At 33.1% G+C, this 25,374-nt stretch overlaps 2 protein-coding genes across 4 annotated transcripts; one reads left to right on the top strand and one right to left on the bottom strand.

Moving 5' to 3' along the window:
- The first annotated feature begins 2,390 nt into the window (after window positions 1-2,390).
- On the top strand, window positions 2,391-25,345 carry LOC120348708 (28S ribosomal protein S24, mitochondrial-like). Of its 3 annotated transcripts, XM_039442599.1 has the most exons (4): window positions 4,179-4,344; window positions 6,331-6,505; window positions 13,150-13,450; window positions 24,647-25,345. In XM_039442599.1, exons 1-3 carry the CDS (start codon window positions 4,288-4,290, stop codon window positions 13,437-13,439), a joined length of 522 nt encoding a protein of 173 aa, XP_039298533.1. In that variant the 5' UTR covers window positions 4,179-4,287; the 3' UTR covers window positions 13,440-13,450; window positions 24,647-25,345. The 3 variants fall into 3 exon arrangements, with proteins under 3 accessions (XP_039298542.1, XP_039298533.1, XP_039298522.1); XM_039442608.1 differs by lacking the exons at window positions 4,179-4,344; window positions 24,647-25,345 and adding an exon at window positions 2,391-2,511 and having other exon boundaries at window positions 13,150-13,497; XM_039442588.1 differs by lacking the exon at window positions 24,647-25,345 and having other exon boundaries at window positions 13,150-13,497.
- Window positions 14,397-24,639, bottom strand: LOC111051014 (transmembrane protein 135). The gene is made up of 9 exons (XM_022337420.2): window positions 24,028-24,639; window positions 22,511-22,641; window positions 21,124-21,247; window positions 18,874-19,016; window positions 17,173-17,269; window positions 16,554-16,715; window positions 15,764-15,904; window positions 15,166-15,329; window positions 14,397-14,603 (listed from the first exon to the last, which is right to left on the bottom strand). The coding sequence occupies exons 1-9, from the start codon at window positions 24,184-24,186 to the stop codon at window positions 14,528-14,530; spliced, it is 1,197 nt and encodes a 398-aa protein (XP_022193112.1). The 5' UTR covers window positions 24,187-24,639; the 3' UTR covers window positions 14,397-14,527.
- Window positions 25,346-25,374: the final 29 nt, after the last annotated feature.

The following is a 25,374-nucleotide window of genomic DNA, read 5'->3' as shown; positions in this document are numbered from 1 at the left end:
GACAATTAGAAATACCCGGTCAATCACTTTTTATGCTGTCAATCACTTTTTATGCTGGTCCATAGGGTTTTTTACCCCTACCACCCATAAACACATTATATTTTGATGAAACTTTAACAGTAATGTGTTAATATGTGTATATCATCCTGTATGCCGAATTTGAAACGAATCGGACAATTAGAAATACCCGGTCAATCACTTTTTATGCTGGTCAATAGGGTTTTTTACCCCTAACCACCCCTAAACATTATATATTTTGATGAAACTTCAACAGTATGTTTGATGTGTATATCATCCTGTATGCCAAATTTGAAACGATCGGACATTAGAATACCCGTCATCACTTTTTATGCTGGTCAATAGGGTTTTTTACCCCTACCCCCTAAACATCATCATGTTTTAATGAAACTCAACAGTATGTTAATATGTGTATATCATCCTGTATGCCAATTTGAAACGAATCGGACAATTAGAAATACCCGGTCAATCACTTTTTATGCTGATCACTAGGGTTTTTTACCCCTACCACCCCTAAACTCATTATATTTTGATGAAACTTTAACAGTATGTTTTAATTGTGTATATCATCCTGTATGCCGAATTTGAAACGAATCGGACAATTAGAATACCCGGTCAATCACTTTTTATGCTGGTCATAGGTTTTTTACCCCTAACCCCCCTAACATTTATATTTTGATGAAACTTCAACAGTATGTTTGACATGTGTATATCATCCTGTATGCCAAATTTGAAACGAATCGGACAATTAGAAATACCCGGTCAATTCACTTTTTATGCTGGTCAATAGGTTTTTTACCCCTAACCACCCCTAAACATTATTATATTTGATGAAACTTCAACAGTATTTGTGACATGTGTATATCATCCTTATGCCAAATTGAAACGAATCGGACAATTAGAAATACCCGTTCATCACTTTTTAATGCTGGTCAATAGGGTTTTTTACCCCTACCACCCCTAAACATCATTAGGTTTTAATGAAACTTCAACAGTATGTTTAATATTGTATATCATCCTGTATGCCAATTTGAAACGAATCGGACAATTAGAAATACCCGGTCAATCACTTTTTATGCTGGTCAATCACTTTTTATGCTGGTCAATAGGGTTTTTTACTCCTACCACCCCTAAACATCATTATATTTTGATGAAACTTTACAGTATGTTAATATGTGTATATCATCCTGTATGCCAAATTTGAAACGAATCGGACAGTTAGAAATACCGGTCAATCACTTTTTATGCTGGTCAATAGGTTTTTTACCCCTAACCACCCCTAAACATTATTATATTTTGATGAAACTTTAACACTATGTTTAATATGTGTATATCATCCTGTATGCCAAATTTGAAACGAATCGGACAATTAGAAATACCCGGTCAATCACATTTTATGCTGGTCAATAGGGTTTTTTATCATCTGTATGCCGAATTTGAAACGAATCGGACAATTAGAAATACCCGGTCAATCACTTTTATGCTGGTCTCAAGGTTTTTTACCCCTAACACCCCTAAACTATTATATTTTGATGAAACTTCAACAGTATGTTTGACATGTGTAATCATTCTGTATGCCAAATTTGAAACGAATCGGACATTAGAATACCGGTCAATCACTTTTTATGCTGGTCAATAGGGTTTTTACCCCTAACCACCCCTAAACATCATTATATTTTGATGAAACTTCAACAGTATGTTTGAATGTGTATATCATTCTGTATGCCAAATTTGAAACAATCGGACAATTAGAAATACCCGGTCAATCACTTTTTATGCTGGTCAAGGTTTTAGACTTACCCTTAATCAAGGCAGACAAACGGCAACGCTGTTTTCCTATCTTTATCCACTGACATTATAACGTGGACCTTACTATATATTCCCCACAAAGTAGAAGAATTCTCTGTGCTCTTTCTCTCTGTGTCTACAGTGTCATGTCGCGGAATAAGCATTCAAAGTGTATGCTTACAAAGGTAGTGCTTCTTTCCTCTGTGGTCATGTTCAAGTTCTTACCTTAGACTAGTTATAGAGTAGACACGCCACATTTCTATTCTTACTGAAAGTAGATGGAGCCAACATCTACTGCCATATCGTCATATCGTGACGTCAACATCGGATAGAAAAACTTTTTTATAGAGTTTGTTTACATTGTTTTTCATAGCAGATTATGTCCCTTTTCATGAATAATAATCTACTTTCATCTGGAATAGATAAAATCTGCTATGGAAAACATTGTAACAAACTAAAGAAAAATTCCTATCGATGATGACGTCGCAATGTGGCAGTAGATGTTGGCTTCAGAGTCTAGACTCCCAGCGTGTCTATTCTATAATGGTCTAAGGTTCTCTCTCGCTCTACCCACTTCTTAGTTCTACGTCTCATGTTTTAGGTTATATTTTCCTCTGAAATAACTTACCTGATTTTGAAATATTATCACAATGTCTTATTGCTGGTTTTTCAACAGGCGCTGAATTAATGCCTTCTATTAGGAATGTGAGTTATTTTATAGAATTGATATTAGCAGCTAGGCTTTTTCTAGAGCTAAAGTCCAGGTCTAATGCCATCATATTTGTTATCAAACTTCTGATTGGAATTAATTGTTATTTAATCACAAAAATTAAACGGCGGCCACTCATCATAAATTTGAAAAAAAATAGTTTTACTAACCTCACTTGTTTAAGACTTTTCACACACCTCTAATTTCGCACACCTCTTTTTCACACACTTCTGGACCTAGAATTACGCCGGTTAGGGATCAGGTTGAGATGATGATTATCAGTGCCAGTTGCACAAAAGCAGGTTCAATTTTAGAAAAGGCGTTCTTGAAAAGACGGCTTCTTTGATTGGTTCTCGTGGAATTTATTACGATTAAAATTTAACCGGCTTTTGTGCAGGCGGGCTTAGTTTTAAAGGTAAAAGGATAGGTAAAGGGGTTAGGTTTTTGGTTGGGATTGCAATATGCTGGAAAGGGTTGGAGTCAGGTTGAGGTATGTTTATTTATTAATGGTTCAAAGGTAAAAGGGTAGGTTAGGAGGTTAGGTTTTTGCTTTTAAATGGCAATAATGTGCTGGAAGGGTTAGGATCAGGTCAGTACATCGATTAGTACTTTATCGACCTATCTATAGTCTAAAACAAAATCGCTGACGCGGTATACGGTAAAAGTTAAATGCATGCAAAATTGTGCTGCTTTTAACTTCATTATTTAGAAGAAACTTCAACAGTATGTTTAATATGTGTATATCATCTGTATGCCGAATTTGAAACGAATCGGACAATTAGAAATACCCGGTCAATCACTTTTTATGCTGGTCTCAAGGTTTTTTACCCCTAACACCCCTAAACTATTATATTTTGATGAAACTTCAACAGTATGTTTGACATGTGTAATCATTCTGTATGCCAAATTTGAAACGAATCGGACATTAGAATACCGGTCAATCACTTTTTATGCTGGTCAATAGGGTTTTTACCCCTAACCACCCCTAAACATCATTATATTTTGATGAAACTTCAACAGTATGTTTGAATGTGTATATCATTCTGTATGCCAAATTTGAAACAATCGGACAATTAGAAATACCCGGTCAATCACTTTTTATGCTGGTCAAGGTTTTAGACTTACCCTTAATCAAGGCAGACAAACGGCAACGCTGTTTTCCTATCTTTATCCACTGACATTATAACGTGGACCTTACTATATATTCCCCACAAAGTAGAAGGAATTCTCTGTGCTCTTTCTTCTCTGTGTCTACAGTGTCATGTCGCGGAATAAGCATTCAAAGTGTATGCTTACAAAGGTAGTGCTTCTTTCCTCTGTGGTCATGTTCAAGTTCTTACCTTAGACTAGTTATAGAGTAGACACGCCACATTCTATATTCTTACTGAAAGTAGATGGAGCCAACATCTACTGCCATATCGTCATATCGTGACGTCAACATCGGATAGAAAACTTTTTTATAGAGTTTGTTTACATTGTTTTTCATAGCAGATTATGTCCATTTTCATGAATAATAATCTACTTTCATCTGGAATAGATAAAATCTGCTATGGAAAACATTGTAACAAACTAAAGAAAAATTTCCTATCCGATGATGACGTCGCAATGTGGCAGTAGATGTTGGCTTCAGAGTCTAGACTCCCAGCGTGTCTATTCTATAACTGGTCTAAGGTTCTCTCTCGCTCACTACCCACTTCTTAGTTCTTACGTCTCATGTTTTTAGGTTATATTTTCCTCTGAAATAACTTACCTGATTTTGAAATATTATCACAATGTCTCTTATTGCTGGTTTTTCAACAGGCGCTGAATTAATGCCTTCTATTAGGAATGTGAGTTATTTTTATAGAATTGATATTAGCAGCTAGGCTTTTTCTAGAGCTAAAGTCCAGGTCTAATGCCATCATATTGTTATCAAACTTCTGATTGGAATTAATTATGTTATTTAATCACAAAAATTAAACGGCGGCCACTCATCATAAATTTGAAAAAAAATAGTTTTACTAACCTCACTTTGTTTAAGACTTTTCACACACCTCTAATTTCGCACACCTCTTTTTCACACACTTCTGGACCTAGAATTACGCCGGTTAGGGATCAGGTTGAGATGATGATTATCAGTGCCAGTTGCACAAAAGCAGGTTCAATTTTAGAAAAGGCGTTCTTGAAAAGACGGCTTCTTTGATTGGTTCTCGTGGAATTTATTACGATTAAAATTTAACCGGCTTTTGTGCAAGCGGGCCTTAGTGTTTTAAAGGTAAAGGGGTTAGGTTTTTTGGTTGGGATTGCAATATGCTGGAAAGGGTTGGAGTCCAGGTTGAGGTATGTTTATTTATTAATGTTTCAAAGGTAAAAGGGTAGGTTAGGAGGTTAGGTTTTTGCTTTTAAATGGCAATAATGTGCTGGAAGGGGTTAGGGATCAGGTCAGTACATCGATTAGTACTTTATCGACCTATCTATAGTCTAAAACAACATCGCTGACGCGGTATACGGTTAAAAGTTAAATGCATGCAAAATTGTGCTGCTTTTAACTTCATTTATTTAGAAGAGAATAGTAATCGTCGTTTAATTTTTTTGATCAAAATATCATACGGTACTAAAACGATCCGAATTAAAATTTTATGACAGGTGTAGTGGCACTGGACCTAGAGTTACGCCATTTCTAGCTTTAGATGTTATTCTATTGGAAATCACATTTTTCTTGTTGAAATTTTATTTTAATAAAGTGGATTTCACATCAAAAAAGTGGTTTTCAATACGCTACCGTACTGAAAAAGTTCTACAACATCAATCAATAGCCTACATAAATGTTATTTCTTATAATTATATACATATTTGAGGCCACCAGGATACACAGCATTGAATATAGATATTTTTTATTTCTTATGTATGGAAATATTAGAGTTAAAGTACTCTCGAGGAAAGTTTTCGTATTTTTCGACCGAATTTTACAATATTTCACAAGACCGATTTTGGCTGATGATTTTTTTTAAATACTTGAGTCGTTGCTAAGGACTGGGTTCTCCAGATAAGCAATGTCAAAAAACTTTTGTCACATACATTTAGGAAAACTGCAAAGATATTCATGTTGTGAAGGTGCAAGATCTGCAGAAAAGAGACTGCTCCCTTACTCCCCCGAGTAGAGTAGGTAGTCTTCCAATAAGTTTGTTTTCCACAATTGCGTAGAACCTGGAGTTTGGTTTGTTTGTATCTCCTGGGAAGACTGTTGAAAAAAAATTATAGCCTGTGTTGGGAAGCTGTTGGAAGTTTCAGCCAGTCTTCTGCGAGGTATCTCCTATGAGGCAGCATGTCTGGTATTGTAGGCCTATGCATGTATATCACCTCTTCTGTGAAAAACCTCCCCCATTGTTTGAAAAACCCGTGCACCTCTGATGTCTTCATATATTGAGGAGTTATTTCTGAGTAGCTGATCTACAGGAATGTGTCTTGTGAAATGGTTTCAAACTTGTCAAGTAGGCTACCCGTGCACTACTTTCTAAAACATAGGATTAGGAGTATCTTCTGATATTGTCAACTTGAGGGATTGTGTTGAGGTTGCTCACATGGTAGGGCCAACTCTTATTATTTTATTATTTCCGTTGAGTTTCAAATTATCCAACTTTTTAAACATGCTTCTGTTTTTTTCCTCATTTACTAACTCTTTATATATGTAGTAACTGAACTATTATTCTACTTATCATCTGCCTTGAATAATTCCAGGTTGACCTGGCTATTTTATAATTATCATATTTGTCGTTGGCATAATTATGTTCTAGTCAACTGAATAAAATCTATTTCTATTTTTTTACTCGATACAGGTTATACAATCAGCAACACTTCTTCACAGAGGCATTCACACAACTTCGGTGGTACATAGGATTCAAGCTGGTAGATATAAACGGACTCCGAGAAGAGAAAAACCATTGACTTACGAAATGGCTTGGCCTCCACAAGCAATTGGTCATTTCAAATCATGGAACTCATGGAATACAAGTAGGCCTAATCTCTTTATTTCTATTTTATGATGTGCATATATTATGGATTTGTATTATATTTGAGTTTATGCTCAAGTTCAAAGGTAGGCCTCTAATCAGTAAGTGTTATCACATTTAAATGGTGGTTTTCATTAATATTACATGATTCAACAGAGATATTGACTCATTCTAAAATATTCTCCATTGAATCTTCCATCTGTAATAACAATAATTCAAAAAATACAGAAAAATAGGGACTTAGTGAAATTGAGAGTATTTTGTTGGACTTTCAATTATTGGATATCAGGTCTCTGATCTCATAGTATTCTATAAGATTAGAGTCACCCATATATACCCTATCTTTATAGCCTTAGACATTCTTCTTTATACATACTTCATTACACTTACACTTGTGGGATCGATAGCGACATAACATAATAAACATTGAAAACGCTAACACCCGGTTGCACCGTAAAAGTTTGTTAAGTTTTAATCCCGATTAAATGCCACTAGCAGCAATCAGAGAAGTCTTCTTCTCAGAAAAACCTTCTATGATTGGTTCTCGTAGAGTTTAATCATGATTAACATTTAACAGGTTTTTGTGCAACTGGGCCTTATAGATTAAGATAGCACTTTGGATTTAAACCTCACGTTAATTCGCAATCAATTTACTCATTTGGATGCCTTGCTCTTAAACCCAACAACAAGTAAGCAGATGAAATTTGAGAAAAATCATTGCTAAAGAATTAATGTACATCTTGATTAATAAGACTTGGCATTCAAAATTACCCAGATCCAACTGCTTTACCCCAGCAGACCTAAAAACTCTGACACCAGACCTGTGCCAGCCAGGTCACTCGATATTATTACTATTATACCCCAGCATGCAACATGTTGAAGTCTTATTAAGCTGAACTGTAGCCTATCTCTTGAGGTGCACCCTTTGAATTTTAAACTGTTCTCGATAACTAGTATTTTGGCTATGATCATCAGTTAAAGTTGAGAAAATAAGAGTTTTAAAATTGAATTAAAATTTTTACTTTCCTTGCCCTATTACCATAGGTAAGGAAAGTATTGCTTTCCGAAAAATTAAGTACCTCAATTTCTATACGTTTCAAGGTCCCCTGAATCCAAAAACGTGGGGTTTGGGCGAAAATGTTGTCAAAAACAAGTTTTTTTGCGATTTTCTCAACTGCCACAAGTCCCACATTATCTGTAAAAATTCCATGAGCTCCGCCCCATCTATTCAAAGTTTGATTCTAGATTCTCAACTATCAAGCTTCAGATACAATTTAAACAAAACAAATTCAAGTGGAAAAGATTGAACATGAAAATCTCTATAATTAATGTTTAGTAACACTTTCACCTTAAATTGAAAATAAGCTCGAAATTCGAGAAAATGTGATTATTCAATTATTGCAAACTGTTGGCAATACTATTGATTCTATTATATCATTCACTAAGAAGAGATAGCAGACCTTGTGTGTTTCCAGTGTTATTGTCCTGTCACCAGCTGGTTCAGATCTTTGAATAGTGGACTTGAGATGCGCGTGAACACTAGCGTTAGGTGATTAGTTTTCTTAACTGCAAGGAAAGTTGTGTGAGTGTGCCATACCAGATTTTTGATTTAAGCAGGGAACCCACTATGCCGTCACCGTCAGGCGCCGTCCGGCACCGACCGTCACCGTCAGTCGCCGCCTTCACCGTCATTTTTCCGGCGATAACCCACTTGCCTGTCTGGTTAGCTCCATCAGAAACCGGAGCTAACCAGAAGAAATGCATCAGTTGCGATGGAGAGTTCATTAAATGAGGAATTGCTAGTAATAGCCGCTGCATGTACTGACTTTTAAGACAACTGCTAACTTTTCCCGATTCCCTGGAATCAAGACCTTTAATTTGAGCCCTTTCCCATCATCGTGTGATTGTCAAACGTCCAAAACTTTGATTTCATATTTCGCTTACAGAATAATATTTGTAAATAACTTACCTGACATGTTATCAAACTTTTCTGAGATTTCCTGCCAAGCATTATCTTTCTTCCTGTTGTCGTGATAACTATTATCACTAGTATTATACAGGAAGGGATACTCCCTAATAGCCTCTATCAACATTTCGTCCGTACTCATCGCTCACAGAACAAAGGCGCACTACAACAAAACACTGGCGATGTGACTTCACTGATATAGTGAAGTCCACGCTATAATGGCAGTGGAAAAGGATAGGAGAACAGAGTTGCTGATTCTCTGCCTTGCCAGATTATATATTACTTGCCAGATTATTCAATAAACTTTCTTCTGTTATTAAAAGTCCTGTTGTTTCGAATGGTCTGAGTACTGCACATAGACTACCATCTCGGGGAAAAGAGCAAATCAAGCCGATTGTCTTCAAATTCGTTCGAAGACAAGACAAAGAAAACTGGCTGGCCGATTTCAAACAAGCTGCTAGTGAAGATAATGGAGGTGTGGGGATTTCTACGAAGACGCTGTGTCGGTCTCTTGCTGAAGGTCGTGTGTGCGCTTATCAGCATCTCACCCCCACCACAATGGAACTGTTCAGAGAACGAAAAAACTTGCGACCCAGAAAGGATATCGGTTTGTTTGGATAAGAGATGGTAAGATTCTTGTAAGAAAGGAGGAAGGTGAGAAGCCTATACAAGTGAAAAATGAGATGGACCTCAAGAAAATCTAGGTTTAAAACAAAAACGGGTTTTTTCTATTCAGCTAATATTTCTATTTAATTTTCAATGGAAATTTGCGATTTAGTAGAGGATCTTGATCTTATAGACAGATGTGAAACAATTAATTTAAAAAATTTAAACGAGATAGCAACGTTTTTTCATTCAATATCGTTAAAAGTTTTTCATTTGAACATAAGAAGTATTAATAAGAACTTCGATGAATTGTGTTTATTTTTATCTAGTGTTGATGCGCAATATGATTTAATAGTTCTCACTGAGACGTGGCTATCACAAGCTGATGGTAGAGTAGTAAAATCCACTGAAAGTGAACAAATGGCTGAAGAGTTTAATAAATTTTTTCATTGATGTTGGACAGAAAATTTCGAATAGGGTCAAAGAGACATGTTCAAATTCAAATCATATCCAGTATAAGGTCGATAGATCATTTTGTAGGTCGTTTTTCTTTTATCCAGCTACGGCCTGTGAGGTGAGAAATAACATATTGGGGCTTAAAAAAGGTACTGCTCCGGGAGTAGATGGAATCTATTCAAAATGTCTGATAGAAAATTCTTCAGCAATATGTGACCCGTTGAAGCATATTATAAATCTTTGCTTCCAACAGGGGTATTTTCCAGATGAAATGAAAATAGCTACAGTTATTCCTCTCTATAAGGGTGGTAGTAGGACTGAACTTGGTAACTATCGTCCTATCTCCCTACTCTCAAGTATATCCAAAGTAATTGAAAAGTGTGTAAAATCGAGGCTGGTATCCTATTTGGAAAAACACAACATTTTATTCAGTAATCAATATGGATTTCGAAAAGGTATGAGTACATCCGATGCAATTTTTAGAGTAACAAGAGAATTTTGAGCAAATTAGATAATGGGGACAAATGCTTAGGAATATTTCTGGATTTACAAAAAGCATTTGACACAGTTGACCATAGAATTCTAATGGATAAAATGGAAGCAATAGGAATAAGAGGTATTGCATTGTCATTCTTTGAGTCATATTTAAATTGTAGAAGACAAAAAGTTAGGCTTGATAAAAAGACAAGTGGACTATTAAATGTGAATATTGGAGTTCCACAAGGAACAGTGCTTGGGCCAGTTTTGTTCTTAATATACATAAATGATTTATTAAATATAAATCTAGGGAATTGTTCCTTGTACTCTTTTGCGGATGACACAGTTGCTATAGTTTGGGGGGAAACTGGCCAATCACCTTCCAGAGAGCTAATAAATGCTTTGATGTTATCAAGTCCTGGTTAAAGAATAGTCTCCTACATTTGAATATTCAAAAAACTAGATTTCTTCCCTTTTCATTGTCGTCCTCTGGATTGCCTCCAGATAATACTGACTGTAAACTAGTATCACATAATATAAATTGTGCCAGTCCATACAACAGCTGTGGATGTCCTACATTAGAGAAAGAAAATGAAATAAAATATTTAGGTGTAGTATTGGATGTACATTTACGGTGGAGCTCGCTCATTTCATACATCTGTTCAAAACTTAGAAAATTAATTTATAAATTCGTTCAATTAAGGAATGTCCTTCCTATCTATCAATTAAGAATGGTATTCTTGGCACTGATACAGTCAATTATCTGCTATGGTATTGTATCCTGGGGAAGTTGTGGGAGTTCAATTTTGCAACCTCTCATAATCATTTATAAAAGAATAATAAAAATATGTTTAAAGAGACCCATAAGATATCCAACCGAAGTATTGTATAGAGAATTTAGCGTTTTTAGTGTTGATACCCTATTTGAAATAAATCTTTTGAAGTTTGTGTATTTAAGGCGTTCAGAGTTTCCAGTTATGGATGAACATGTATATTCCACTCGTCGAAATCTTGCTAATAAATTAAAAGAACCCTTCACAAGAAGTAGAGTGGCCTCCTTACATGCTTTTGCTAAGGGACCACGACTTTTCAATAAACTGCAATCAGATATATCAGATGCACCCAGTTACAATTTGTTTAAGAATAGACTTAATCGCTTCTATGAAGAAAAACGTTTAATAGAGGTGTAATATTATTTACATTTTTTTGCTGTCTTCATTCAAATGTAATTTATTGTTAAAGATTCGTAATCCCATCTTGTGAAAAGCACACTGATTATTGTATAAAATTTACTTTATTGTTTGATACCTCAAAATTGTTATTGTATTATAATTAAGTTGACTCAACTAGAGAGCGAGACATCCCTCATCGCAGGTTTAGCCTAAAGAGGGATGCACTGTGTTTTTTTCTGTTACATGCTTGATATTATTATCTATGTTCAATTATTATGCTTAAGGTATGTATTTGTATTACCAATTGTAATGTTCAACCATTATGTTTAATGTATGTATTTGTATTACCAATTATTGTAAAAATGCAGTGAAATAAACAAATTATTATTATTATTATTATTATTATATTTCTACATTGTTAAATAACGATCTGGTAGCTTTGCGGAGCTAGAAAAGTATAGCGCTATCTGCTTTGTCAAATGATAGACAAGGATAGCAAGTCCAATGTTGATCAAATACTGACATTATAACGTGGACCGCACTGTAGTTGAATGTCGACTGGAAAAATGATAAAAAAACGGACCGGCTATCCGGCAAGATTGCCCCAAACAGCAATTGTGACTGACGGACACGGTCGTGGCCGGTGACGGACGGGTATAGTGGGTTGCCGTTCGTTTAAAACGATGCAAAGCAATGTTTCCGGTACGCAACGGTGTGACGGTCGGTGCCGGACGGCGCCTGACGGTGACGGCATAGTGGGTTCCCTGCTTTAGGCTTCATAAGACAGAAGAAGTAAGTGACTGACAATCTATCAGAAAGGAGATGCAATGTGCGTGATAGAGAAGGTCAAGGCAAGTTCTGGTTGCCATAGAAGACCAATTATTTTTCAATCTTATGTAGAGTTAGACGAGAAATCCATGAAACTAGTTAGATGTTTGTAATTTAAGATAATCATAGCAGAGAAGGCCCATCGGACATTTTTATTCCCTTAAACTAGGGTTAATACCCATCGTATACTGTAGCATTAGAAGTTGATTGGAGGACCATGATGGCATTATCCGAATTCTGCATCAAATATACATAATTGGGAAAGAAGTCAGAGTAGACAGTAGATAACCGTGTGAATATGTTGACTCAGAGAGGCGAGACAGATGCATCGAATTCGTTTCAGAAATCGTTCATGTTTGAGTCCAGAGACTTTATATCCATCAAAACTATCTGCCATACTACTCGTCTAATCGCATGAGAATAAGAATTGAAGTTTTACAGTAGAAGATATTAGTTTATAATTTTATTTATGGTATTTGTGTTGCATAAATAAACATATCATAGTACACATTTTGAATTCTAGTTCATTTCAATATCTACCAATATGATATTGTTCAATTTCATATGGTTTGCTTTGTCTTCATCTAAATAATGTTAAATTAGCTCAAGTTGCATATTAGTTGCATATAGACTTTGCAAATTCATATGAGTAAAATTTTTCAATATGATTCTCAATCTTCTATCCTTTTTCTCTTTTATTTTACTTCTCACTTCTCATCCACCCCTAATTTTATTCTTCAGTTTTACCATATCTCTAAATTTTGATTTATTTTGTTCATCTACTGTTACTTTCCCTTCTATCTTCCATCCATCATCTCTTCTATCTGCTGCTTCCTCCTGATTCTATTGTTTGTCTTTATCTACCACTTTTCTTTTTCTTCCACTTGCTGGATACGTCTTTATCATCTCCTTTTTTCCACTTCAAACGCCAATATTCTTCATTTTCAGTTTTTTACTTTTTATTATCATTCGTTATATTTTTTCTTCTCCGATTTCATAAAGTATTTTCAATCGTATTCTCATTGCTATTCACGTTTTCCTTTTCTTTCCTCTTTTAACGACTATCTACTACATTCTCTTCTGCACCTTCTCTCTCTTCTGTTTCTTGTCGTTTGTTGATTTATATTTTTGTGGTTGCAGCCAACCTGATGGGCGGCCTGCGAGCGTCAGAAACAGCCATTGAGGACGAATTCATGAGACGATTCATGACTGGCACCTGGCACAATCTGTTTGTTTCGGAAATCATCATCAAAAGACAGCATAACATGATCAGGATTGCGGGAATACTGCGAAGAGCGATATCGGCTCAGAAAATGTACTTCTTGATTGGTTACACAGAAGAACTTCTATCCTATTGGCTGCAGTGTCCAATTAAACTGGAATTACAAACTGTGGAGGACAAAAAATCCGTCATCTTCAAATATGTTTAGTGACCGTACCTGTAAGTAGTCTGTTAATCTATTAAAAATATTGCTTAGTTTTAATGAATCGAGTTTTCTTTATTAAGGTACCAAACGAGTTTCTGGTTTTGAAAGTTATGTGGCAAATATCTATATTAAATGAGAACTACACTATATTGTCAAAACCACTGATCTATTGAAACAGTTTGATATTCTTACTGGTTTGTAGACTAAACTCTAGTTTCCTAGAGATTGATAATGGTTAACAACCGAAACTAGTGTCTCAAATCGTTTTTTTATCAGTGGTTTTGACATTGTCAAGTCGTTTCCATTTAGTATACCTGTTAAGATCTAGTTGATAGATTGCAAGTGAGCTGATTCCATTTCGGTTGAAGGAATAGTTAGTGTTCATGCACATATCAATCATTTCATTTCATTTTTATCATCCATTGACCGCCTATGGAAGGGGTATGTGGATTTTTCAATAGAGTTCTTGATTTATTTTATACATGTATTATGTAAAAGTTCACCTCCCCGCACGTAGTCCTTTACTGTACCTTTTAGTGAACAGTAATAGAGAACTGCAGTAGTTCTTAATCGTACAGCAGCAGAACTGTATCAGTCCTCAAACACTAATTCCATATGACTATCAATTCATTCATGCAAAATTTGACTCAAACTTATGATAATTACTAGAAAACAATTCCTCCTAATTATAGAAGAAACTGCTGTCAAATGGACTTTGAAGACCAGTACACCCAGATCTTTTACGGCATCTAGTACCCTTGCTTTAACATAGTATATTATTCTAAGTTTAAGTAATTCAAAAGTCAGTACTTCGAAGGATTCTTGTTCGATAAGGAAATAACCCAAGGAGTAGTCGCAGTAACTGGAATATCTTGTGCTTCCTTAGCAGAATGTCCGGTGTGTTTCTCAATTGAATTATGTTAGAGACAGGGAAGGAATCATTATTGAATAATTCAAAAGAAAAAATGTATAATATATATTTATCACATAATAATATACCGTTTTAATATGTAATCGTTTGTCGTTTGCAATGTACTTAACACTCGAAATAATGTTTCCAATATCCACACAGTTATATGACTCAGCTCCCTTCATAAGGATGCCAATTTTTTCAGCTCTTGGCTTTTTGCGATGTAGTCCCATAGTCTCTTATTGATCTCTGTGGACCTGGAAAATCAATAATCGAAGAGTTATTTATATAATTTATGTCGATATAAAATTTTAATTGTACGAAATCAAATATTTCATTATAAATTTATGTTTATCGATCAATGTCAATCAATAGAACTCCGGTGAGAAGAGTATTAAGAAAGGTGACGGCAGCGGCACAATTTTAACCACGGCGTAAAAATTCCCCGCACCAATGTGCGCAAAGCTTAATCTTCTTTCAATGCCAAATTCCATTAGCAGAGTCTCTAATGAGACGTCAGATCATAAGATCAAAGATCATATTATTATTAGAACTGAAATAATTTATTTGTAGAATTGAGTAGCGACTTGTTAATTGGGCCTAGTATAAACTTCAATCAAATAGGAGATTGGATAGGAATTCTTCATTCATTATAATAAGTACTGTGTTATTTGGTTTTCATGTAACTACATTAACAATATTATAATAAACAAATAAAAAATCGTACAGGTTCACACAGTACTAAAATATTGAATATCAATATTACATCGCAATAATAATTTCGATAAATCAATATTACAATAATTCAATATTACTTACTTTCCATAAGAAAATGAATGCATCAAGTTGACAAACTGCTTTGGTGTACAATTCGGAATTACCATTTGACTGTGGAACAGAATGCCAGAAGCAATTATGTAAGCCACCTCTGAAAAAGGCCATTTTGGAAGAAGTCCTTTATCTTTGAAATGATACTCGGATAACTGTAAACCAATCACGATACAATTTGAATAGCCATTATTGAAAAAAACGGTGGTCTTTATAAACTTCTGAAGAATTAATGAATAAATGGAAGAAGCGATTTGTCAAACTTATTCTACAATGATTATGAATTCCAATATACATAGATTTTGCGAAATGAAAATCCCTTTTAGAATTTATTAATTTCATTTGCGCACTATTATCATTGTAATAAAACTATTTAAGATATTATTATTTATATTTTTGTCGTTTTGGTGCATTCAAATAATAACATTAACAGTAATAGCAATAACATTTGCTGCTTTTATTACTGCAGTAAAGTATCTTTTAGTACACTGTACACATTTTTGAAGTATTTTATTTTTTAAATTTGAAAGCATTTTTCAAAAACTATGATTTATTTTATTAAAATTGATTTTTTCATTATTTTGCTCACCGTTAACAAGTTACAAATAGCTATAAGAATAACTGTCAGATCTGGACGGATGATGTAAGCTAATCCAGCTAATAGTCCACTGGGAATAGCATGTAGGGGCGAGTCTTCCTTTCTGTATCTACATAGAAAACAGCTTGTCATCTGAAATGAATAGATCAGTTTCAATTCGATTAATTACATTACAACACTCTGCTTTTTCGGTTCCCTTTTAAAAGTGGTAGAAGATTGTTATGATATTCTAAGAAGAGAAAGAAAAATGAAAAACAAGCAGTATGAATTACTGAATAAGTCATTATTTTCCAAGAAAATAGTGATTGATGTTGTATAATTTGTATAAAGAATCTCACATTGCAATACGATAAGCGTATTTAATGATATTCTTTAAATTATAGTTAGTAATAAATGCCAATAAAACTCAATAAATCCGATTAATCGATTTCATAGACTTGAACCAAGGCAAATAATAAATTTAAATCTTCTTAAAAATCTGCATATCTTTGAAATTCTAATATTTTGAAAATAGATGAAGAGCGTGAGTTTTGGATTAGTTGTATATTAATGATTACTTTTTGCTCTGAAAGGGCGAGCTACTGATTTCCCTTGAAAGTTGCTAGGATTTTTACAGTACAATAGCTGTCATATATAACATTTGAAAACATAAACGTCTTGAGAATTCAATCTGGTCCTTTGATGGAAAATAATTCTCTACTGTATTAAGGTAATTAGAAAACGAATATATTACTTCATACAGTACTACAATCATTACTGGTAATTTGTGGAGTAGACTTGCCTTATAAGTCATAACGTACAATCCAGTGAAGACACCTAGTTTCAGAGTTTTCAAATTGAAAGGATTTAGTAATGATGGCTCTTTGAGAATTTTTCGAAATTTCGGTACAGTGGCTCTGAGCCATTGAACTAGTACTCCAAATCCGAAGTATTTTGCGGTATTCTGGAACAATAATAACATTTTCATTCATCATACTTTGATTCAGATTGTAAGTTATCATTAAACATGGCTGGTACTAAATATACAAATAATCTTCATTGCTTGCCGATTTGGTTTCTGTAACTATTTTCTTCTCTTCTTTAGAAAATAAACTACAATTCTTCAACAAATTTAATTTTAAATTGGACTGGTACTCAATAACCTTTAGATTGGCCTTTTAGTAGTTTTTGGCATTAGCTAACCTTCGAAAATTTACATGATGGCAAATTTTTTATAAAATTCTAATAGGTCTGAATGAAAATAGGCTATTAGTAACGTGATACAATGTTATCTTCGCTGAAAAGTGAATTTATCAATAACAAGATATTACTGTAGTAGATTTTTTGCAATACTCAATCGATAGTAACATATATAATCCAAGAAAGAATATACATTATATCAAGTCTTTCCATTAACTCACATTGATTATATCATCCCAGCAACTCCCACGATGAGGACAATAATGGCGTTTATCATCAGTAATTTTACTTTTTCCGAACGATGGTGGTAAGAAAAACCTGTTGAATCAATAATCATTTGTTTTAGGCTGGGGTTAGACCAAACGGGCAAATGCTTGGACAATGATTTATAAAAATCTGGTTAAAGCCAGTTTAAAAGATCTAAAGCAATGAGAACTATCATTGGATTCATATACCTTTTGAGACATAATTGATTAAATTTGAAAATCGACTTTGTGAAAATATTTGAGTACTGAAAATTTTGTGAATTAAAGAACTACAAGACTCAACCTATTTCGGACTATGTGTTACGTTATCGAAATTTGGAAGAGGAATAGCACAAGGTTACCTTATTTTTCCTCTACCTATCATGTACTTATTGATACATGAATAAAGAATAATATTATTGCTCATGCTTCTCATATCTCGGGTTGTTTCTATGTGTTTTATGCTCCAGGATTTGTGCTGTAGATCTATTCTTGTTTGGTCCAACCTACCCTTGATGAGATGAGAAGATTACCGTAAGCTGGGGTGAAAAGGGACATTTTTCTTTTCATGACGCAAATGTTTCTTTTTCATAGTTTTTTTGTGGAAGGAATGAACCTGTCATCTAAAAATTTCCCTTCAACCTTTTCAATACATACTTTGGATCTGGTAGCCTATTATATTGAAATTTAACTTGCACCCAGTTTCCTCAACAACATTGAGTTCTTTCTTAGATTTTGCGTCATTCTTTTCCACAATGCCTCCTGCCTCAGTCTCTGAATCCTCCTCGTCATTGACTCCACATTGTAATAAATACTCATTATTTTAGTGTTTCTTATATTATTGAGCAAGTTAATTCTGAAAACGACTATGAAACCGGCAAATACTAGTTTTAGGCAGTGTTTTATTCACCCCACTTCGACATCAGTATTGTTGAAATTGAAAAAAAATCCAGTATACATTAAATTCCAGTCAAGGGTTGAAAAATCAGTAGAATTCATAGTAAAATAATCCCAGTTGGTAACTACAAGACCAACTACCACTTCAAATATCCATACAAAACTTAAGTTATATGTTCCACTTACAATAAGTAACAAGAAGCAGGACTACCAACAGTATGAAAATCAAGTTGAACACGTGTTTTTTACTTTCATGTGTTCAGAAAAATCTCTTCCATCAAAGTAAATTGAGTAGAACTATGTAGATTTAATAAATTAGAAGTTATTGTTAAATTTAAAATTTTTCCAGTTTTCGTCCCCTCTTACCCCTGCGTCCCTATTCTCATCGTTCTACGATAATTTAAATTCTATGACCCTAAAATCACAGACAATGATTTATTGTACATGAAATGCATTACTTGGTAAAGGTACACACCAAACAAATTTATTTGTGAGCTGATAAATTTATAATCAAAGTCAACAACCGAAAACAGTGCTGTTCAAGCCTGCATCAAGGGATCACTGAGCGTCTTGAATAAAAACATAATAAAATTTGGAAGTCAGTAGGCCTAAAAAATGAAGCTCTGGTTAGTGGGGATCGACTTTATCCAAGAGGGCTCATCAACTTGTTACGCTTTAGAAGTCATGCTTCATAAATAAGAAACCTGGAAATAGATGAAACTGTAGTGTAAAAATACTCAATTTTCGGGTAACTATGTGACAAACATAATATCAACTTACCAAAGATTCGATTTTTGATGTTTGACAATTCTCAATAGATAAAGCAGAGCCGCACTGCAGATCATGAACACAAATGTTTCAAAGCCTGTCGTTCGGTGGATGTAGTTAAACTCTTCCAAGTAACGGACAAACACTTCAAACATCTGTGAAAAAATTTATTGTTCAACAATATTGAAAAATAAAATTTTCTTTCTTGAAAGATTTGAACAAGATAGTATCAAACACTAGTGAAATAATAAATGGGGTTTCGACTGGATTGAACTACTCATTAATCGAATTACTGTATGCTTAATTATTGGTGTTTTTTCAATTATTTTAAATTATTATAAAAATATTGAAAATTAATCATTAAATATGAGTGATATTTCAGAAATTTCCACTCAGAAGAAATGAGTATAACAATCGGTGTGGCAGAGTTGAATCAAGTAAATGGTTGGACCAGTATTATTATGCTTAGAGAAAAAACTTCTCCCTATAGCCTACTTTGAATGAGATGTGCTGGTATTTTAAAATAAATTTTAGATCATTCCAATAGTATAAAACATCACCAATCAATAATTATGTTTTCTTCTTCAATGTTCAAAAATTCAAAATTATCAAAAAAATTTATGAAAATTGTCAAGAAAGTTTTTGAATTTGATGTCTACTGCAGAACATACATTTGAGAAAATTATATTTATGTACGGTTTTGATACCGTTCTAATAGAAACAGTTGATAAGAACATTGGTTGTCTTAACAAGTAATTTGTATGCCATACATTATTATCATAGAAGCACTTTGAAGGCTATCGTTAAAGTAATTCTTTTTATAATAAAGTTATAGTGTTGAAAGGAGAAAGTCACACTGCTGAGCAAATAAATCACGATCCTGCCGCTTTAAAAAGGTTTTATATTATTTTTGATAAAATATATGAGAAGATATATTGCAGTAGATATTGCTTGAAAAATCTTCAAAAGTAATTAATAAATACAGTACGATGTATTAATACCAGTAGGATGTATTAGATACCCTAATATGATGGATATACCAGTAGAAATTCAATTTTGTAATAGAAATTTCCAACTAATTTTTAAATGAATCAAGTTCTGTAACGCCGCCACCAAAAAATGCTACTTATTCTCCCTTCTGTGTCGTACTGATTGTTATCAACTGATTTTTTTTCATAAAGGACGGCAGAATACAATTACGCACAGATCAGATTTATCAGATTGAAACAGTTCCCACATACATATTCAACTAGTTCTTCGATTACTAATTGTATGGGAAAGCATCTATAGAAAATAGTACGGGTTCACATTGTAGGCATATTCCAAGTGATTGTAATGTAAAATGTTAACACATGTAGGTCTCATTAATAATTCTCATAAGATATAAAAACATAGGATAATTTGAGATATTCAGGGAAGGAAGGCTATATGAAGTTATGAACTCTGTTATAATATGGATTCATACTTGAGTATTGACTGGAAAATGGAAAACAATTCGAAAAATCCAGTTGAATAAAGACGGGTGATTTGTAAGAGTGTGATGGAACAAAAATAAATCATGAATATCTATAATTATTTTTATCGCCTTTCCAATGTTACTCCAGCTCTTACCGTACTTAACAATAATAATTACGTTCATACTGCTCATATCGATTTTCTAAATTGTCAGCTTTATCTGATAACTGGGAAAAACTTGTACCGAGGGATTTTAAAATGTCTAAGAAATGATAAAAAGTTGACATTTTTAATTATTTTCTTGGCGTTTCAAGTTCTATAAAAATGAACAGGATAAAAATGATCAAATAGATCAATCTGATTTTCAGATTCAGCTAAGTGTTACAAATGATGTTTCTTTCAAGAGGTAATGGAGATTATTCCGAAATCATTGCTTTTTTCTTTATTGCTTGATTTTAGTTCGGTAACTTGTATTAGACAAGGAAATGAATTATGACAAAATATATAATACGGTAAAAAATATTCAATTTCTCTTTTTAGTTTTCATTAGCCAGGAATTACTGCTATAGATAAAGAGTTGAGCGAGACTACTATTACTATATGACTACTGTATGGGTTCAGTATGTGACTGTGACTATGATGGCCTACTGGCATCATTACATAAATGTTGGTAACTGGTGTTTGAAAAAATAAATTTCATATCAAATGTAAGGGAACGTCAATCAGAAGTAGGGATGGGGAATTAAGATATAGGTATTCAACTTGGGCATGATGTTTATAAAGATGATGATGATGATGATGACTTACCAAGTACAGAAACGAAGTAACTGTCACACCTCTCTTTTTCGGATTTTCCAAAAATATACTAACAGCACTCAAAGCACTAGTAAGGCCAGGAAAAATGTAATAGTGGAATCTACCCATTGCATTCCTGTAAGATCAAAAGCTAGTACATATATTACATGAAATGAAACTATGATTTTTTTCTGAAAAAGCATAGGTATTTACAAACAATGGAGAAATGTATAAAATTATTGTATAATAATCCTTCTTACCTAAAAACAAGTAGGTCTATTTATTTATGCCAGAAAATAGTGTGCGATACTTTTCAGAATAAATGACATAATGATGAATAATAAGAGTTGAGAAATACTTTATGAAAAATGCCAAATTCATACTGTATAAATACTGATAATACTGGAATTGAACAATATGCATGATGAAAAATACTGGAAATTGATATTTCAATCATTTTGACTGATTTAGTTGAACTTGTAACTTAGCATAAAATCAATGTTTTTCCTATAGTAGCTATATTTTACCATATAAACTTTCTTCAAGGTGAGAATATTTGTTGAATTACTGAATAACACGAGAATGAGATGAATATAAGTTATATGAGAAAATGTATGCCTATACTAGCAGCCTACTTGAACAAACTAACAGTAGCCCACTAGAGGAGAAAGGCTGCATAAATCGTACCATTCACAGACCATCAAGTGACTGAAGTGATTTATTTCCAGAATTTAATATTCTACGAAACCCAAAAAGTCTAAAATATTTGTTGATCGACAAATGGCAAGCTAACATATTATCTTATAGCAAAAATTCCACTTTTTTAAATATGCCTATTTTAATAAATATTATTGAATTTTGTCAATATTTAAATTTTTTTCTATTTAATATGAAAATATAAAATATTTGCCACTTTTTAAACCAAGTTTTTAAAATTGACAATAATGTTATAGATATTTATAGGTACTGTATTTGAACTGGCCTTGGCTTAGGTGTTGATGATATATCCCGCGATCCATACAGATACAGGTGCCCGAGATGAAAGCTTGTTGATCTATCTACTCTTCATTGTTCCTTTTAAAATTATTTCAAACCTATATGATAGTATTGAGAGTAATAAAAGTCCAATGATTAGAGTTCTAAATCACCAGCTGCTCTTTAAAACAAGGAATCAGTCACAAAAACATGGAGATCAACTAAACGCTGTTTAGTATCCACCAATGCACTTAGAATACAAGGTATTCGAGATACCTTGGTATCCACTCTATTTAAGAACTGTTAAGATTTTAGTAACTCTCCTCTATATGGAAAAATTTTACAAAGATTTAGATGCTATAAGAATGTTTTTCATCATGAAAAGTTGAACTAGGTAATGTTAATTTTAGAAAAATCGTCTTACCTAAAGAAACAGTTTGATGCAACAAACGTAATAACAAATACTGAACCAAACAAAGTGGATTGCAATAATTGCAAAGATTGTTGCTTGATATCATCCAATCTTAACTTATTTCCTTTCACAAGAAGTTGGAGCTGCAATAGACATTCGAAAATTAATAGAGGATAATATAATATTATATAGATAGATATACAGTAGGTACATTATAGAGCTCACAATTGATGGTACTAAAAACAACACTCATTCTCTGGAATTTTTGGAATAATATATTTACTTTTTATTTTAAAGTCTAACGTTAATTTATTATTTGTAAAATTTACACAAAAGTAAATTTTCTGTATTTCGTCGAGATTAATAAGCTTAGCTTATACTGTATTAGCGTCGAGTAGCTTATGCTACCGTAATAACTTATTCTAGTTATGAATATGCTACCTATGAATTATAATAATTATTAATTATTAACTATGCTACCGACTGAATTCTAATTAAGATTGTAGGTCTATTCCGAAACGGGGCGGGGCGTAGCCGCAGTAAAACGACTAACGATTTTTAAATTAAATTTCGAGAAACTAGAAAATTGAACACAAAATATAATGGAGAATTATTTAGGAATGATTTATTCGTCAAGGAAATACGTTTCCAGTTATAGAAATGAAAAAATAAAGATTGTCATGAAAACTGCGACTTCGCCCCGTTTCGGAAAGCCAATTTTCTGACTCCAACTGTTTAAAGTCTACAACTTAGCTTAATCCCGAGCTCGGAAACCGGCCCTTAATCAATTTTCGGTACCTTGAAATCAATTTATTAATTTCCTGTTCATATGTTAATAAAAAAAATTATTGGAGTTGAAAAGTTATTTGAGTGTTTACATAATTTACTTAGTAAAGCTCTAGCTATTCCAGTATGAAAAAAGTGCTTAACGCTACAAGATTATGAATTCATTGGAAGCTTTAGACAATTGGTCATAAATTTACATAATTGAATGATTGATAATGGGAACTTCTGGAACTTCAATATTTTAAATCTCCCAGCAAATGAATTACTTTAAAAATACAGTTATTAAAGTATTCTATTCCAAAACTGTCATATTTTGAAAATGAAAAAATTGTTTATTAATATTTTTGAATTTAGGCCATTCATGGGAACAAATCATTCAAAATTGCCTTGTATTGCTTCATTTAATATATTTTATAAAAGTGGATATTAACTGAGAGAAAGAAATAATGTTGAAAATAGTATGAAGTATCTTCTCAAGGAATGTGAAGAAATGCTTTTTTTAGTAATGTACACGCGTTGACATACTCAATCAATTGGATATAAATAATTATTTTTCCATGAACATTTTTATTTTTTCTTCTATTGAGACCTATATTTGTATTTAATTTATCACGGGTGATTTCCACAGCTCTGAATGAAATGATAAATGGAATTAAGAAATGTGAGGGTATTGAAGTAATTAAAAAATAGAATAACATGTATTTAAGAATACGGAACATCAGTATAATTATAAGCACACTTACTATGTATATGATGAGATAGAATTTTCCTGTTCCCTTGATGGAATAAAATATATGCTGGAAAGATGATTTGTAACAGTTCGAAGTCCAAGGATGCATCATTTGTTCACAGTCAACACCTTTGACAGCATCATAGAAAATTTGTTTACTAATCACACTCATTATAACTAAAAACAACACTTAGTAGGATAAAACTTTTATTTGAAACTAAAAACTAGTATATCATTTAAACTACCACTTGACGCCAGCCTGAGAAAGTGTTGAATTTTAATGAGAATAGGAGTAAGTAACTGTTCAGTAGTTCAATACAGACTGGCTAAAATAACGGATGTGATTTCAATTGGTATTCAAGTTCAAGGTGAAATAAAAAGTCTTTAAGGTGTCTTCTAAGGTCTCCAATTACTGGGTAGGCCAAAGAAGGTTTTAATACAATTATAAATTATGTTACACCCTTGAGAAGGGACCTCATAGTGAAACACGACTGCATTACAACCAAACATGATTATTATATTTGTTCAAATAGAATCCAGACTGTAGACAATAACTTTTTGTTACACTTGAATGAAAATTTCAAAGAGTTACTAATTAGCGATGAATAACATTTTTTCTTTCTTATTGTGAGGCTCATCGTCGACGTATTGGAACGAGATTGTGCGATACTCTATTATTTTCAATCTCACACGGTGGAAAGAGAAGAAAAATTGTAATTAGCGAACATGTTTTATCATGTTGTGTTCTCATTGCTAGAACAATATGAAACTCATGGCCACAGGTGATTCCATATCAATGAAACAGTTGATCTCGGATACCCTTACTAACAGCATCTATTCATATTTTTTATTGTTATTTTCAACAAATAAAGAAATTATTGCGTCCCATGTTCCTCTCCTATTTTCCTATATATGGTTCCTATAGTTCTCGTATATGGAAAACTCTCAATATCTGTTTCAAAAAATAAAAAAGTTTCATTCTCGATTAATTAATTGATGTTTTTTTAGAAATTTTGATTTTCATAGAACAAACATAAAAAATAGTATGTTTGATTTTTTCGGTTAAAAAATTTCCATTTTCTTCAATATTTCGACTTTTGATTTGATTGTTTTAGATTTAATTCGTTTTAGATGTTCATTTCAACAATTCTTGAATTTAAAAATATATATTTTCTAGCGTAAATTGATTGATTCAATGTGAAACAAAATCTTGCTTCATTCGGACTTTATTGATCATATAAATTAGAGTAGAAACAAACAGTTTTGGGCTTAAGCCTGTTGTATCTAAATTTGTATGATTGTAGATTATTGAATAAATGCATCGCTCTACTCAACTCATGCTTAGGCAGTTTGTACAATG

This window comes from Nilaparvata lugens, chromosome 1, assembly GCF_014356525.2.
Source record: "Nilaparvata lugens isolate BPH chromosome 1, ASM1435652v1, whole genome shotgun sequence".
Taxonomy (NCBI): Eukaryota; Metazoa; Arthropoda; class Insecta; order Hemiptera; family Delphacidae; genus Nilaparvata; species Nilaparvata lugens.
This window is presented reverse-complemented; position numbering and strand designations above follow the sequence as displayed.